This window comes from Corylus avellana, chromosome 4 (genome assembly GCF_965113065.1).
Source record: "Corylus avellana chromosome 4, dhCorAvel1.hap1.2, whole genome shotgun sequence".
In the NCBI taxonomy this organism is placed as follows: domain Eukaryota; kingdom Viridiplantae; phylum Streptophyta; class Magnoliopsida; order Fagales; family Betulaceae; genus Corylus; species Corylus avellana.
In genome coordinates, this window is record NC_142493.1 from 21,412,298 (window position 1) to 21,426,603 (window position 14,306).

Consider the following 14,306-nt stretch of genomic DNA (forward strand, 5'->3'; position numbering starts at 1 on the left):
GATTCATGGGATCAAAATATAAATTAACGAGATAAACATGAAAACTTATCTCATTGTCAAGATGTAGGCTAACACTGATTTAGTTCTGTTGAGCGCAATTGAGATGCATGAACATACATCTGTGCATATCTATTACAAACAAGCATGTATTGCTGTGGGGTAAACATTTTCTCCTCACGCATCCGGTCATTAATGTGTTTTTAATTGTTACGAACGAGATATGCGTTTCCGGTTATTAATGCGCTTTTGACCGTTACAAACGGGACGTATACTCCCGATCATTAATGTGTATCCCAAAAATGGCACTATCTATTTTAGTAATGGAGGAGTTCGTTAATCGTTACCCTTTCTTGACCGCTTGAGATGGCTATGCTCGGATATTTGAATAATATTTTATAGGTATAACAAATAATATATACTACTTTTATCTTATAACTATCCTTCAATGCTGATGTCATAGCCTCAACAAACCCTCTGTGTGTGTGTTTTTTTTAAAGAATGTCTAATCAAAGAATTGGTTAAGACAACAATATCAATACCGTGAAATAATTGTAAAATAAAAATCTAGTTTATATTTTATAGCATTACTATTTTTTTAAATAGGAACTAATCCTAATATTGGTTAGAACTAACATAATTACTGTGTCAGCATTGTTTAATAGTTATTTTATTAAATATAATTTCTACCATTACTCTAATTTAAAACTTAAAAAATTTGTTAAGTTTTCGAAAAAAGTACATGGGTCGGGTTACGGGTATCCAAAAGTAGGGAACGGGCAATGACTCCCTCTATCCTGTTTGACCCAAAAGCAGCTCTCCCTAGGGTTTTAGAAAGCCGGGGCTTTTAGATCCTCCGAGGGGTTTAGACGCTGCGATAGAGAGTTGGGACTTGGGAGTGAAGGAAAATCTGAAGCTCGTTGTTTTGCTGTGATTGAACACAATGGCGACGGCACTGAACGTTCCTCCAACAGCTCCTGTTACGACGCCGCAGCAGATGAAGAAAGAGGAAGAGAAAGTGGATTACTTGAACCTCCCTTGTCCTATTCCCTACGAGGAGATCCACCGTGAAGCTCTCAGTTTGTCCCTCTTACTCTCTCTCCTTATTTTTTCCTTTTTGCTTTTGCCGTGATTTGATTTTCAGTGGGTATCAGCCTTTGTGGTTGGTATTGGAGATTTACTTGGTTGCATGTTAATTTTGAGCCAATTGGGTATAACATTTTAGTTGTTCATTATTTGTTTATGTGCTTGAACTGAGGGGGATTTGCTCTTGTATTATGGCAATTTAGGATCAGGAGTCAGAATTGCTAAAACCGTTGAATGGGCTTAATATATATATATAATCTTTGTTTAAATTTTGATTATTTTTATTGATGCAAAGAGGGGCATGGAGTTTGTTGAAAATGAGTATTTGTTTCGAACAGTGTCTTTAAAGCCAGAACTATTTGAAGGGATGCGCTTTGATTTTAACAAGGGACTCAGTCCGAAGTTCTCACTAAGTCACAGGTAGCTTTGGCTTTCTCATTTTTGTTTTGTTTTGTTTTGTTTTTTGTTTTTTGTTTTTTTTTTCTGTGCATGTTTTCATGTTGTCATATCTGTATATTGATTTTAATGGTAACTATGCCTTGTTCACCACCGGTCAGTGTGTTCATGGGACCAATGGAGATTCCTTCACAATCTTCTGAAACCATCAAAATCCCTACTGCTCACTATGAGTTTGGTGCCAACTTTATTGACCCAAAGGTAACTTACCTTTTATTGAGTAAATTTGTTTATTTCATGATGATCTTTAATTAAATATGTACTGTTGGCATGGATGGCTTTTACGTAGTTGATGCTTTTTGGGAGAATACTGACTGATGGGAGGCTCAATGCAAGACTGAAGTGTGATTTAACTGAAAATCTTACACTGAAGGCTAATGCTCAGGTAAATGCATGTGTTATTGGCCCTTAATGGACTTTTTGCCTTTTGTTCCTCAATAGTTTTTTGCTGACAGTGTCCTCTATCACGTCTAAGGCAGTTGATTATCTTTTCTTCTGATGTTACAGCTTTCAAGTGAGCCACATATGTCACATGGCATGGCTACTTTTGATTACAAGGTTATTATTACTCTTGCTTATAAACTTGTTTATATTTTAGCATTGTCCTTTTACCTATGAACTTGTAGTGAATTGCAATTTTTTTTTCTTTTTAATTTATATACTTCTTCCTGATATGCCATTGGAGTGTTTTAGGCTGCAGTGGCACTTTATTTACTCAAAAAGTCTTTTACCTGAATAAGTACTAAGAGAACTACTCAATCTCATTTCGTGAAATTCGTGCATGGCTATAAATTTGTTTGTGATCAACTTTTGTTTACTTTTCAGGAAAGGTTTATTAAGAGTGCAAAAGATGCACATTTTTCTTGTTCCACAGTTGAATTATTTTTTTTAACAAATTATGCATTTTAATATGATGTTTTTGTCAATTTATTCAGATTATGCATTGAGATGACTGGTTTTTTCTTTATCCAAGAAGCCAACAAAATATATTGGACGATGTTTGATGGTTGGTGATTGCATTAGATTCTTTGTGTGCCAACAATTGATAAATTCTATATGGAAGTGTCAAGTGGCACTTTCCATGTTCAAATGACATTCTCTCAACTTTTATTCTACAACTTTGAGTTGGATGCTATTTTACTAATATTGAGTAAGAATTAAAGTTGTAGTCTTTTGGCTTTGTACCAAAGTCCTGCGACCAGATCCCATATTTTACCCAAGTTTGGGAAGTTATGGGTAGGTGGAGGGCTTTCCTCCATTGCTAGCCTAGCCTTTGGATCAAAAAGGGGCAAAAAAGAGCAATGACTGAGGAAGAACCTTTTTTCTAAGAATTAATTAGGAATCTTTCCCCTGGGCGTTAGCTTAGGTGGTAATGGAGTGGGTGAAGTTGGACGAGGTCATAGGATCAAATCTTGTTAGTAAAACAACAGTACAGACCATGAGTTTTAGCTCAAATGGAAGATCTTATTCCTATAACTACGAGGACGAATGTGAGGTTGTGGGTTAAAGACCTAATGGAGTGTGTCTAATTTGCTAATTCAAAAAATATGTACTTTCCATTTGCAAATCTTATTCTTTGTTGGACATTTTTTTTGAAACTCTCCTAAATTAGTAAATCTTTGATTAACATTATAGCATCTCTCAATTTCTTCAACCCATTGTATTCTATGCAGGGCAAAGACTACAGGTCCCAGTTTCAACTAGGAAATGGTGCCTTATTTGGAGCAAATTATATTCAGGTATAGGATCTGCTGGAATCATGCCACATTTTTTTATTAACCCTTCTAGTATTGGAGCAATTAATTTATGTTAAAATTTGTATTTTGAAGCTGGATATATGGAAGAGAAATGGGTGGTATCATTCTGGAAAATATAATAGAATTTGTTGATTTAATCTGCTTGTATTATAGAAATACCAGTCCAAAATAAAAAAAATTAGAAATACAGAATTTGTTAATACTTCACTAGCTATGATCTTATAGAGAGATCATTCCTTGTCTTTTCGATGATGGTTCTTGCAAAAGATTCCTTCACCTAATGTTTTTCTCTTCAATTATACAGAGGCAGGTCTCATAATTAACACTTGAACAGCCTCGTCTAAAATGCTTAGAATGTTATCTAAATATCTTAAAGTTTAATAGTGTCTGGCATCCATTAGTTGAGTGGGTTGTGTTCCATTTTTCAAAATTGTAATTGATTTATCTTTGTCCTAAAGTTTAATATGTGGAGATAGACTCAATCTACATTTAAGTGTTTGAGAGGAGAAAGAAATTGAGGTAGACCTTTGACTTCAAAGATAGCTAGGCTCATAATGGGATTGCAATGTGCTAAAAGGGCTAGAAATCTACAATGTCCAAGGTTTTTGGCACAAAGCAATGAACCAGTTTGCTAAGGCCAGGTACTTTGTTTTTTTATTCATTTATTTATTTTTATTTTTTATTGATAGATAATATAACTAATCACATTTACCAGGTTGTACCCTAGATTTGGAGCGTACAAATTGCAATACCAACTTGCAATTGTTACTAGGTTGATCTATCTCTTAAAGCCCCTCCAAGAGAAAGATATCACTAGCAAGTTTTTTTGATAATTAATCATAATTTTATTAGGAATAGGGGGAAACTCGTCTACTTAGTCAGCATTCCTATTGTAGCTAAAACTCATTTGCCTAATCAATGTGGATTTTTTCTTGAGTCCATTAAAGACTATTTTTCCCCCTCCAATGTGCTAGCTAGGTAAAACTTTAATATTCCTTTCATTTCTAAGAGCACTCACAGTGGAGTAGCTAAAATCCATTTTTATCTAAAATGCATAACCAAATTTGTAAAATACTCCTACATCCGATTAGCCAAAAAAATATGTAAAATAGATTTTCTAACCATTTTTGCACAGTGCCCGCTACATGTTGCAGGCACTGTTCACGCATGTATTCTTTGTTTAATATTATTTTCTCTTTCTTCCTCTTTCTTTCTGTAATTTTTTCTTTTCTTCTGTCTCTCTTCATTTCTCTCTCTCTGCAACAAAGCAGAAAGGTCAGGAAGAAGGGGCATTTCGTGAAAATGGTCTTTTAATTTGCTGTTTTTGGTGAAGATGTAATTTTAATTAAAATGAATAAAAAATTAAAAAAAAAAAAATTATTTTAATAAAATAGAGAAAAATTTAGATAAGCTGATGTAGGAGGTTTTGAAAAGTGGTTGGTTAAGTTAACAAAAGTGAGTTTTAGTGAGCCATTTTACATAAAATTATACATGAACCATTGTGAATGCTCTAGGAGGTTTGAGTTTTGGTATTACCAAGTGTGGTAATAATACAGTTTGTTCTAAGGTTGGGCAATTTATGGTTTGCTTTGTTGATGATAGACTACAAAACCATTCGTGTCATTGATCTGATGGTAATAATATTGTCTAAGTTGAGTGGTGGTGGGCTTAGCATTTACCATCTTCTGTTGTTGGATGACACTTGGATATTTTGCGGGGCAAACCTTGAACACCTCCATCATTTGCGTTGCTTGTTCTTATGTTTTAAGGTAGTATCAAGTTTGAAGATTAACTTGGTAAAATCGGAACTGGTCCCTATTGGTAATGTCAATAATGTAGAAGATCTGGCGCGCATCCTGGTATGAAGGGTGTCTTCCTTGACTATGAAGTATCTTGGTTTTCCTTTGGGAGCTTCTTATAAGGCTAAATCTTTTTGGGATGGCGTTGTTGAGAAGATTGAGGGTCGTTTGGCTGGCTGAAAGCGGTTGTACTTGTCTAAGTGTGGTAAGATTACATTGATTAAGAGCACCCTCTCTAATTTGGCAGCATGTGGGGTGGGGGACTGTTTTAAGATTAGATTTTGGCATAACGTGTGGTGTGGGGATTAGACCCTTAAGGTAGCTTATCTGGAGTTATTTGGTATAGATTGCCTTAAGGATGCTTATGTGGCAAATCACTTTCAGCTTTCTAGTGTCTCTCGTAAGTGGAATGTTAGTTTATCAAATTGTTGCATGATTGGGAGGTTAATTCCTCTCCTCGTTCTTCAATTTGTTGTATTCCATTAGGTTGAGAGGGGGTGTGGAAGACAAGCTTTGTTGGATCCCTTCCAAGAGAGGGTTGTTTGAGGTCAGATCATTCTATAATGCCCTTATCTCCCATGATATTGCCCCCTTCCCGTGGAGGAGTATTTGGCAGAGTAAGGTTTCTTGATCTTGTGTCTTTTTCTTGTTAGGTGTTTCTATTGTATACGTCTTGTGTACTTGAGTAGCACCCTTTTGCTCTGAATAAATTTTGATTACTTATAAAAAATATTAATTGTCTAAGTTGGGTTCAAACAACCATAAAGTAGTCTTATTGTGAAACCAACTGACTTTGGTTGCTACGTATAGGAAACTATTCATATTGTTTGAATCATGTCTGAAATATATACATGTGAATGCAATGATGAGTCTTTGTGGTCTAATTTAGACAAATTGAGTTGTCCTAGTTTGAATTGGGTTGGATGTGGATGTAGGCCCCTGCTTAAATCCTGGTGCAGGTCAGCCATGTTGCTGTTTTGCAGTTTGAAGTCTTTTCCGTTTTGTTGACTAAGAAGTTGAGAAAAAAGCAAGGGATGTACTTTTTTCATCTTCACTAAAAAATTTACTTTCTTTTAATCATCATTTAAGAAAGAAGGGACTGTTATTTAAAGATCAAGGCAGGGGAAGGCTGATCTATATATTCTTGTGATGATCTCCGTGGTCCCTTGAACCACAAACTACAGAACACGTATATTGTACATGCTACAAAAAAATGCTCTGGGAAAATGCTACATGATTTTGCTCTGTTTTATATATAAGTTGTTATATAAACATCTTGCCAATTGAATAATTTCTCAAATTATGTTTGTGATTTTCATTTCATCAGCTTGTATATGTTAATTATGAGTTTTATATTTTCTGTGGTTTCAAGACAAATAAAAGAGGTTCTTTTGGAATTCCATCATGCCAGTTTTTGTATTGATAACGCTGATGCTAGGTGGGGCAGAAATGATGTATGCTATTCTTATTAATTAACATGCTTTTGTAATTTTTTGTTTATTGCCAATCATCAACCTCTCTCTCTCTCTCTCTCTCTCAGACAGAACAAGCAAAAAATATATGAAGAATCTTTTACTGAAAGAACTTTATGTTTTTCAGAGTGTGACCCCACATTTGTCTTTTGGTGGTGAAGTGTTTTGGGCTGGTCAGCATCGGAAGTCTGGTATTGGTTACGCTGCTCGATACAATACGGAGAAGATGGTATGCTGGCCTCAGTTTGTCCTTATCACATAATCATAAAAGAAAAATGGATTCTTGGTGCATATATAGCAATTTAGTTATTCTGCTGTGTAAGGTTACTTAGTTGCACTTTTGTCCACTACTGTGCTTCTCCTTTCTCATTTCTGTTGTCAAATAAACCCCCCCCCAAAAAAAAAAAAAAACCTTTTTTCCCCAATTTCTTAATTGCAGACTGGTATAAAGAGCTATTCAAGGTGATAAGTATCTGAGATGTACTTATCACCTTGCATGGAGAACCCTTTGGGTCAAGTTTTAGTGTAAAACCTCAAATTATATGTGACTTTGGACCTACTGTGTTATGCATAGTTAAGACAATGAATGTGATGGTGATCTTTGTTTGTTGTGGATTCTGAGACCCTGTGTCAAGCTTTCCTTGCTGATCTGTGGTACCTCAGCATATTGTTTTTCTACCTCCCAATCCCTAGTAGTTGCCAAGAGTTTGGAGTTACATCAGTAGGCTGAGCTTCTCTGTTCTCGTCTTTTTTCCTTTCTTCCTCTTTTTTTTTTTTTTTTTTGGGTTGGGGGGATGTTGAGCTTCTTTAATTCCCACACGATGGTATGGAAAATTCACATATGCATGGTGGGGGTCGATTAACCTAGTTGCTTATTTTCTACACACACACCCATGTCTATTACACACATTGTGGGGATTACTTCATGTTACCAACATTTTGGCCTAAACTGAGTTGCTGTATGCTCAAAAGTTTTTCATTTTTTTGTAACCTATTCCATAGTGCTTTTATGCTATATGTTTTATTCATTTGCTCTAGTTAGCTATGATATGTGGGAGTATAAATTTTTCTGGACAGCGGAACTCATTTGCTCAGTTCCTTTATGCCTTATGTGGTGCTTATGGAGTGAAAGGAATGCGAGGTGCTTTGAGGATTCAGAACAGACCTTAGAGGAGCTTATACTCTTTTTTTCTTTTTACCCTCTTCACTTGGACAGCTGCTTGGCTACCTCCGTTAGTGATTACTTTTTCTGAGTTTCTTATTCTTTTCTCTTCTTCTACTTAGGTGTTCTTTTTGTATACTTCTTGTGCACTGAGGTTGCGCCCCTCTGTGCTTTTGATATATAGAACATTGCTTATCAAAAAAATAAATAATAATATTTTTTTTTTCTGGAACTATTTGGAATTTGTAAAACGAGTTTTTCTTTTGGTTCATGTGTTTGGGGAAAAATATGTGGTTCTTTTTGGGGCAGGCATATATATATATATATATTAAAATTTTTATTTTCTTAATATGTCATTCTTAGTTGCATTAACCAATTTTCCTGCAGGTTGCCACAGGTCAAGTTGCAAGTACAGGATTGGTTGCGCTGAGCTATGTTCAGAAGGTATCGGAGAAGGTGAGTGAATCTAGCTGGAGAGGAATATGTTATGACTGTTACCAATTTTATTTCTTACACAGTTTTCTTCTTTTTAGGTTTCTCTAGCATCAGACTTCATGTACAATTACATGTCAAGAGATGTCACTGCCAGTTTTGGTTATGATTACATCCTTCGACAGGTAGCTTCTGCTCTTGTAAATGCTCTGACATCCTGGAGTTGGTATAATTTGCCTGTCATTGTATTGTATTTCTTAGTTTTTTTATATTACATGTGTGGTTAGTTTTCGAATATGACTATATTATCATTATGATGTGAGAGGTAATAATAGATCTCTCCAGTTTCGACATTACAAGTAGATATCTTTTTCTTGATAGTCGGACTCTAGGCATAGTCCCCATAGGCTAGGTTAGACCCATGCTCTCACCAAACTGCACTTTATTGAGATGACAGCCCTGTAGAATATGTTTGCTCAGTTTACTTTAATCAGGTGGGTACAAATATAACTAGACCATGCAGCCAGCAGGTACTATACCGAACCTGTTACAATTCACTTGGAAAAAGAATGTTATCTTGCTGTGTAAATCCAGCGTGTTTGATCCTTAATATGAACTTCAGGAAGTATTTTGCTACTTGATTAGATAATCATATTTAGTCTTTGTGTACGTGTGTGCGGCGTGCGCCTATATAGGATAAACCTCATGCTCGTGTGTATTGTTAAAATATAAATTAAATGATTAAATTTATCTATTTCTATCAGTTTAAGCTTTTGGGATAAATAATAATTTAACATAGTATCTCATAGCAGAGGTTTTGAGTTCGAATTATGACTCTTCTTTACCTTTCATTTCAATTAAATATTTTACGTGTTAGGGATCACCTATTAAGGGAGAGTTTGAGCCTACATGTGAAGGAGAGTTTTAGAATGTAAATTAAATGATTAATTTATTTTTCTCTATCAGCTTAAGTTTTTGGAATAAGTGGTAATTTAACATGTGTGCATGCCTAAGTAGTATAAGCCTCTGCCTCGTTTTTGATACACATGCCTCAGTCGTTTGCCACCCATGTCTACTTCTATTTTATCACGCAGCTGAAGGCCCAAATATGGGCTGTACAACATGGTGGTGCATGATAAATAATGTGTCATGGGCATTATCTCATCTGGGCATATAGAGGTCACATAATTTTTTTTTTTTTTTTTTTTTGATAAGTATATAGAGGTCACATAATTATAGTAAGATTGGTTTGCAGAGTGACTAGAAGTTGGCTGGGCATACCGATTCATTGGCCATGGGATTATTGCACTTCATATAAATAAATGTTGTTTTGGTTACTTGTAAAATGTCTAGCTGGTGCAATTGAAATGGATTAAACATCGGTGATCTAGTGTTCTGAGCAACAGAATATATAGTTTATTTGTTTGAACTATAGTTGTATGTGAAGCTACAGTTGCTGTTTTGATTCCATGTGCATGGTTTTTGTATTTCTGAAAATTTTTAATCAGCAGTCTCTTGTTTTACTACTTTATGAGCATTGGGAATACAGTATCTGATCATCTTAATGATTCTGAGACATGTTGCTTTGCAGTCCCTTATGTCACCATTTTATAATTGTCTGGGCTCATTGTACTTAGAATGCTTAACATTCTCCTTGCTGTTATATCCTCCAAGCAAAGCTTAAATCTTTATTTGGTTTACTAGATCTTTCATTTTCTTATATAAAAAAGCTACATCTTTCTTTTGATATGACCTATATATATAAAAAATAAAAGAAGAAAAACTGTCATTCGGTACTTCGCATTAGAAAAGCCAATTTCACCAAGAAGATATTCCTGCTGACCTCCAGATAGATCACAAGAGAAATTCTGAAGGGCTTGCAGCTGCAAGATCAATTTTATAGTAGTTCTATCTATACACAATTTAGTCAGCTGGGAGCCGAGATTATCACTATAGAATGGCAGATAAGAGCTCATTTGGATTTTAGGTTGTTCAATAAACAAGGCTATAGTTTACTACCAGGACCTCCATCATGAAGAAAAAGCATGTGCCCCGGGGCCTGGGCTCAACCTTTAAGGGGTGGGGTGGGGTTTGTGTAATCTGAGGTACAATTTTTCCTGAAAAGGGTCACACACACCCACACTCACACACCCTCATATATATATATATATATATATATATATATATATAACAATGTGAAGTATTATATGCACTGTTTCTTACTTCTCATCCTTCTCTTCTATTAGATAAGGGAAATGGACATCCCCTTTCCATTGCATCCATGAGAAAAAATGGGTATCTTTTCCTTCCTCCAATGTTGCCATCAGTTTTATATTTTCCAAGCTTCTAGCAAACGGGGGCCTAAAGTCCAATCTTTTCATCCTTTGTACCTGCTCTGCAAGATCAGCCGATTCAGCCCTTGGGCCCACTTCCCATTAGAATGGGGTGGTGGATGAGGTGATGGGTCAAATCTCATGGGGCATGAATTACTTATCAATTGAATTAAAAAAAAAAAGGGTTTTGCAAGGTTGGCATTCTTTTCCTCCCCACTTGGAAAGTGCCCTCCCCACGTGGAAAGAGAAAATTTTGAGTTTTGGCCCTTTTGGGAATATGAAACTACAATTTAAAGTAACAAAGCCAATCAAAGGATACGAAGAGCTGATGGTGGATTTAACATGGAACACCACAATTGAAAGTTTGCTAACTTATATTAACGTATATTAGTACTTCTGTTAAACATTAAGGAAGAGTTGACTACTTAGGAGCATATCCAAGTGTTCCTATTTGAAGCTCATAATAGATAGAGAAGGAAGAGTAAATTATTTATATCAAAAAGTCGATGTAAAATTTGTTGTTTCGTTATATAAGTTTGGATCAGGATGGGAACTTGTAGTAAAAGTTTAGTTTGACAGTTTGTCTACCGATACATAGTTTGATTTCTTCTAAGTTATTCATATTTTATGTTTTTCCTTTTGGAAAACTAATAGACTGATTAAGAAAATTTCTGAATCATCGAATTCGACAATCTGGAATTAGTTACAGGACTGGATTGATGCTATTTGGTTGGTGAATCAATTGGTGCCAGAAATTTGTCTTTATGTTTTACTAGAATATAAATTTAGATATTCATGAAAAGTTGTACTTTTTTGATATATTAATCTGGACTAGATAATATTAGAATAATTCACTATGGAACTTTTGTATGGTATTTCATGAAATTTTGTCAAGTTCGCTAAAGTGTAAGAATGCCATAAAATCTGTATAGATCAGTGCCTTGCTGATGACTGTGTCTAGCCTCTAGGTTAGTTGATATCACTTCTGTTGCAGTCTGCAAGAAGATCCTTGCCATGGTTTCTACTGCAAGCAAGATCCAGTCCAGGCTACTAGGGTTTTTTGTTTTTCATATTTAACTTTTTCCTGAATGAGGAGCTACAGGAAGAAGTTTACATGAGTCCACCTGGTTGTTGTGTAAGGGGGAGGTGAATGTCCTCTGGAAAACCATCACTCAGACACAGGAAGAGGTTTGAAACCCCTATCTGTCTCTCTCTTGGAATTCTTAATTGCCTGTAAGCATTGATAGTTATTCCTTCCTATAGAAGAGAGGTTGGAGTGCTTTACTATAACTAATAGTGGAAATGGCAATAAGCAGAATGTTGTAAATAAAACAGTGTTCTCATTCGAAATGTCTTGTTATCTTCAACCTAAGCCCGCCATTACTGTTAGGGTGGGTCAGCCTCCAGCTAGTTTTCAATTCGCTTCTCTCTCTTCAGCAAGGCTTCCTCGGACATAATCTGACAATTCACTCCTTGCAAGATGATGGGATGCATGTACAAATGGCTCGCAGTTATCTGCTTTCTCTTGGTTCTAATAGTCGTCATAGAAAAATGGGTCAAATATTTGGAAGTTCTTGTCACAAATTCATTTTGTACCATTTGTGAATGACAAGCTGGATTCTGTGCCTTAACCTCAATTCATCATTCTGCCTGACTATTTCTTTATGGTTCTTACAGTGCCGCCTCAGAGGGAAGATTGATTCCAATGGTGTTGCGGCTGCTTTTCTGGAAGAACGGTTGAATATGGGTCTAAATTTTATACTTTCTGCAGAGGTGAGGATCAATTGTTAGTCGTGCTTTTTCCTTACCTGCATGTCAGGCAACTTTGATTGTGTGAAGTCCTATAATATAGTAGTCTTCTAAATGGGTGCATATATGAGATCTATTTTGTAAATTGTGGAGAGCTTTGATTTATCATTGTTGAGCAGTGTAGAAAAGTTGCATAGGTTATAGATCATCCGCATAGATCTTCTTATTGACAAGTTTTCGTATCCCTTGCAGCTTGATCACAGCAAGAAAGACTATAAATTTGGGTTTGGACTGACAGTGGGCGAGTAGATCAGCACAACTTGATGCTGTTTTATCCTCGTTGTTGCGAGCCGTCTTGCTTTATTTTTCCTATTGTCAGCAGATGAAAGAATCAGTTTTGTACTTCTATTATTTGTGGGTAGCATCAGATGCTGCCACAATCGTAGTGCTCATATTGATTGATTTTGAGTTACACACTTGTTACCCTTTAGGGCTGTAGAATGAGATAAAATAATGAAAATTAAAGATATTTAGGTTTTTAATAATGTGATTGTTTTGCTTCTTTTATTTCTATTTCTTGAGTGGGATGTCCAGTGAGCAGTGGGGAAGGCAGCGAGCTGGTGCAAAAGAAGTTAATCAAGCCTACTACCTCTTTATGAACCCTATAGGCTTGAAACCCTATGAGGTTTAGTATAATTATACATGGATTGGGTAGAGTTCAAAACCATAATGGAAAGTTTGTGAGGGAAAATACGTGTCCAGTAGCCTTATTAAACTTTGAATATAGGATTTTGCCAATTGACTTTGTTGGCTTGTACAGGCATGTGTATTTATTTGTATGGTGTGTATGAAAGAGCGGTTGACAAACAAAGAAACCATTATGAATTAGGGATTCCAATACTATGGAATAGGGTTGTCCTATTACCTTGCTTACATTGTCTGAACATTTGCCAGAGCATTTGGGGCTTGGATAGGCTCTCATATCGGTCTACTTTATTACCGTGTAGTATGGCAGCTCTATTGCACAAGAATCTTACAAGATCCCCGTTAATCAATCAGTAGGAGTAAAATCAATAGTTTTACCGTATGCCAAGTCAGTTGATTATGCCTTTTTTTGTTTTAGAGAAAAATGATATATACTTTTTTGGGCAATTACCTTCCACAAGGGATTCACCATTAGCCAACTATAGAAAAAAGGGTAAAGTGGCATCAAGAAGTTGCATGAATAAGAGTAATCGCTCCTAGTACTAGGATTTCCTAATGCAAACTTTTTTTTGTATTGTTTGTTTGGAGAAAGTGTATGTATGCATACATGTATGAATGTATAAGTTAAAAATATGTACATACATACATTTTATGCTAGAAAATACCCACTATATAGTCGGTGGGACACGCTATGCTAATTTAAAATTAGCTATTTAAAAAGATAATTGTTATACACACTATTATTCCCTCACCCTCAATGAATTTTAGATTTAATAGTGATTTTCATTTTCTAGGGAGGCGGAACTACCTTGTTGTTAGACCCCCACCCCCCCCCCCCCCCCCCCACAAATTTTTTAAAATGCCTCAAAATTATATGTATTCTATGAAGTAGGCCTTCTAAATTTAATTTTTGACCCCCCAAACAAATATTTTTCTAATTTTGTCCCCCCCAAAAGATAAAATTCTAGTTTTCCCTTGCCAGGAAGTGTATACTTGAAAATGTAAAAGTGAAAGTGGGTAGCATTTTTCATTAAAAAAATCCCAAGTTGCCAAAGTGTTTTGTGTGCTTTAAGGGGCCATAGTTTGGATTGCAAACTAATATTAATTATTAAAGTGGTTTTTTTTCTTTCTTTCTTTCTTTCTATTTTTAAGTTTCCAAACATGGTTTGTTTAATCAGATTATTTTGGGATGTATCAGTTTCGTTTCCGTTGTTTTAAGTTTTAACTGACGATGCCAAATGCATGTCCCTCTAGGCTCTAGTTTTATTTTACCACGCAAATAGTTTGCAGCAAAAATCTCTACTTCTTCTTTCAATTCCTTCCTTCTTTTTATTTATTTATTTTTTTAATTTTTTAAT

General features: G+C 35.5%; 1 protein-coding gene across 1 annotated transcript; it reads left to right on the top strand.

Annotated features, from left to right (window-relative positions):
* The first annotated feature begins 810 nt into the window (after positions 1–810).
* LOC132178641 (mitochondrial import receptor subunit TOM40-1) lies at positions 811–12,810 on the top strand. Its single transcript, XM_059591121.2, has 11 exons — positions 811–1,076; positions 1,422–1,503; positions 1,641–1,740; positions 1,829–1,924; positions 2,047–2,097; positions 3,213–3,278; positions 6,695–6,796; positions 8,117–8,185; positions 8,263–8,346; positions 12,172–12,267; positions 12,496–12,810. The coding sequence occupies exons 1-11, from the start codon at positions 941–943 to the stop codon at positions 12,550–12,552; spliced, it is 939 nt and encodes a 312-aa protein (XP_059447104.1). The 5' UTR covers positions 811–940; the 3' UTR covers positions 12,553–12,810.
* The last annotated feature ends 1,496 nt before the right edge of the window (positions 12,811–14,306 follow it).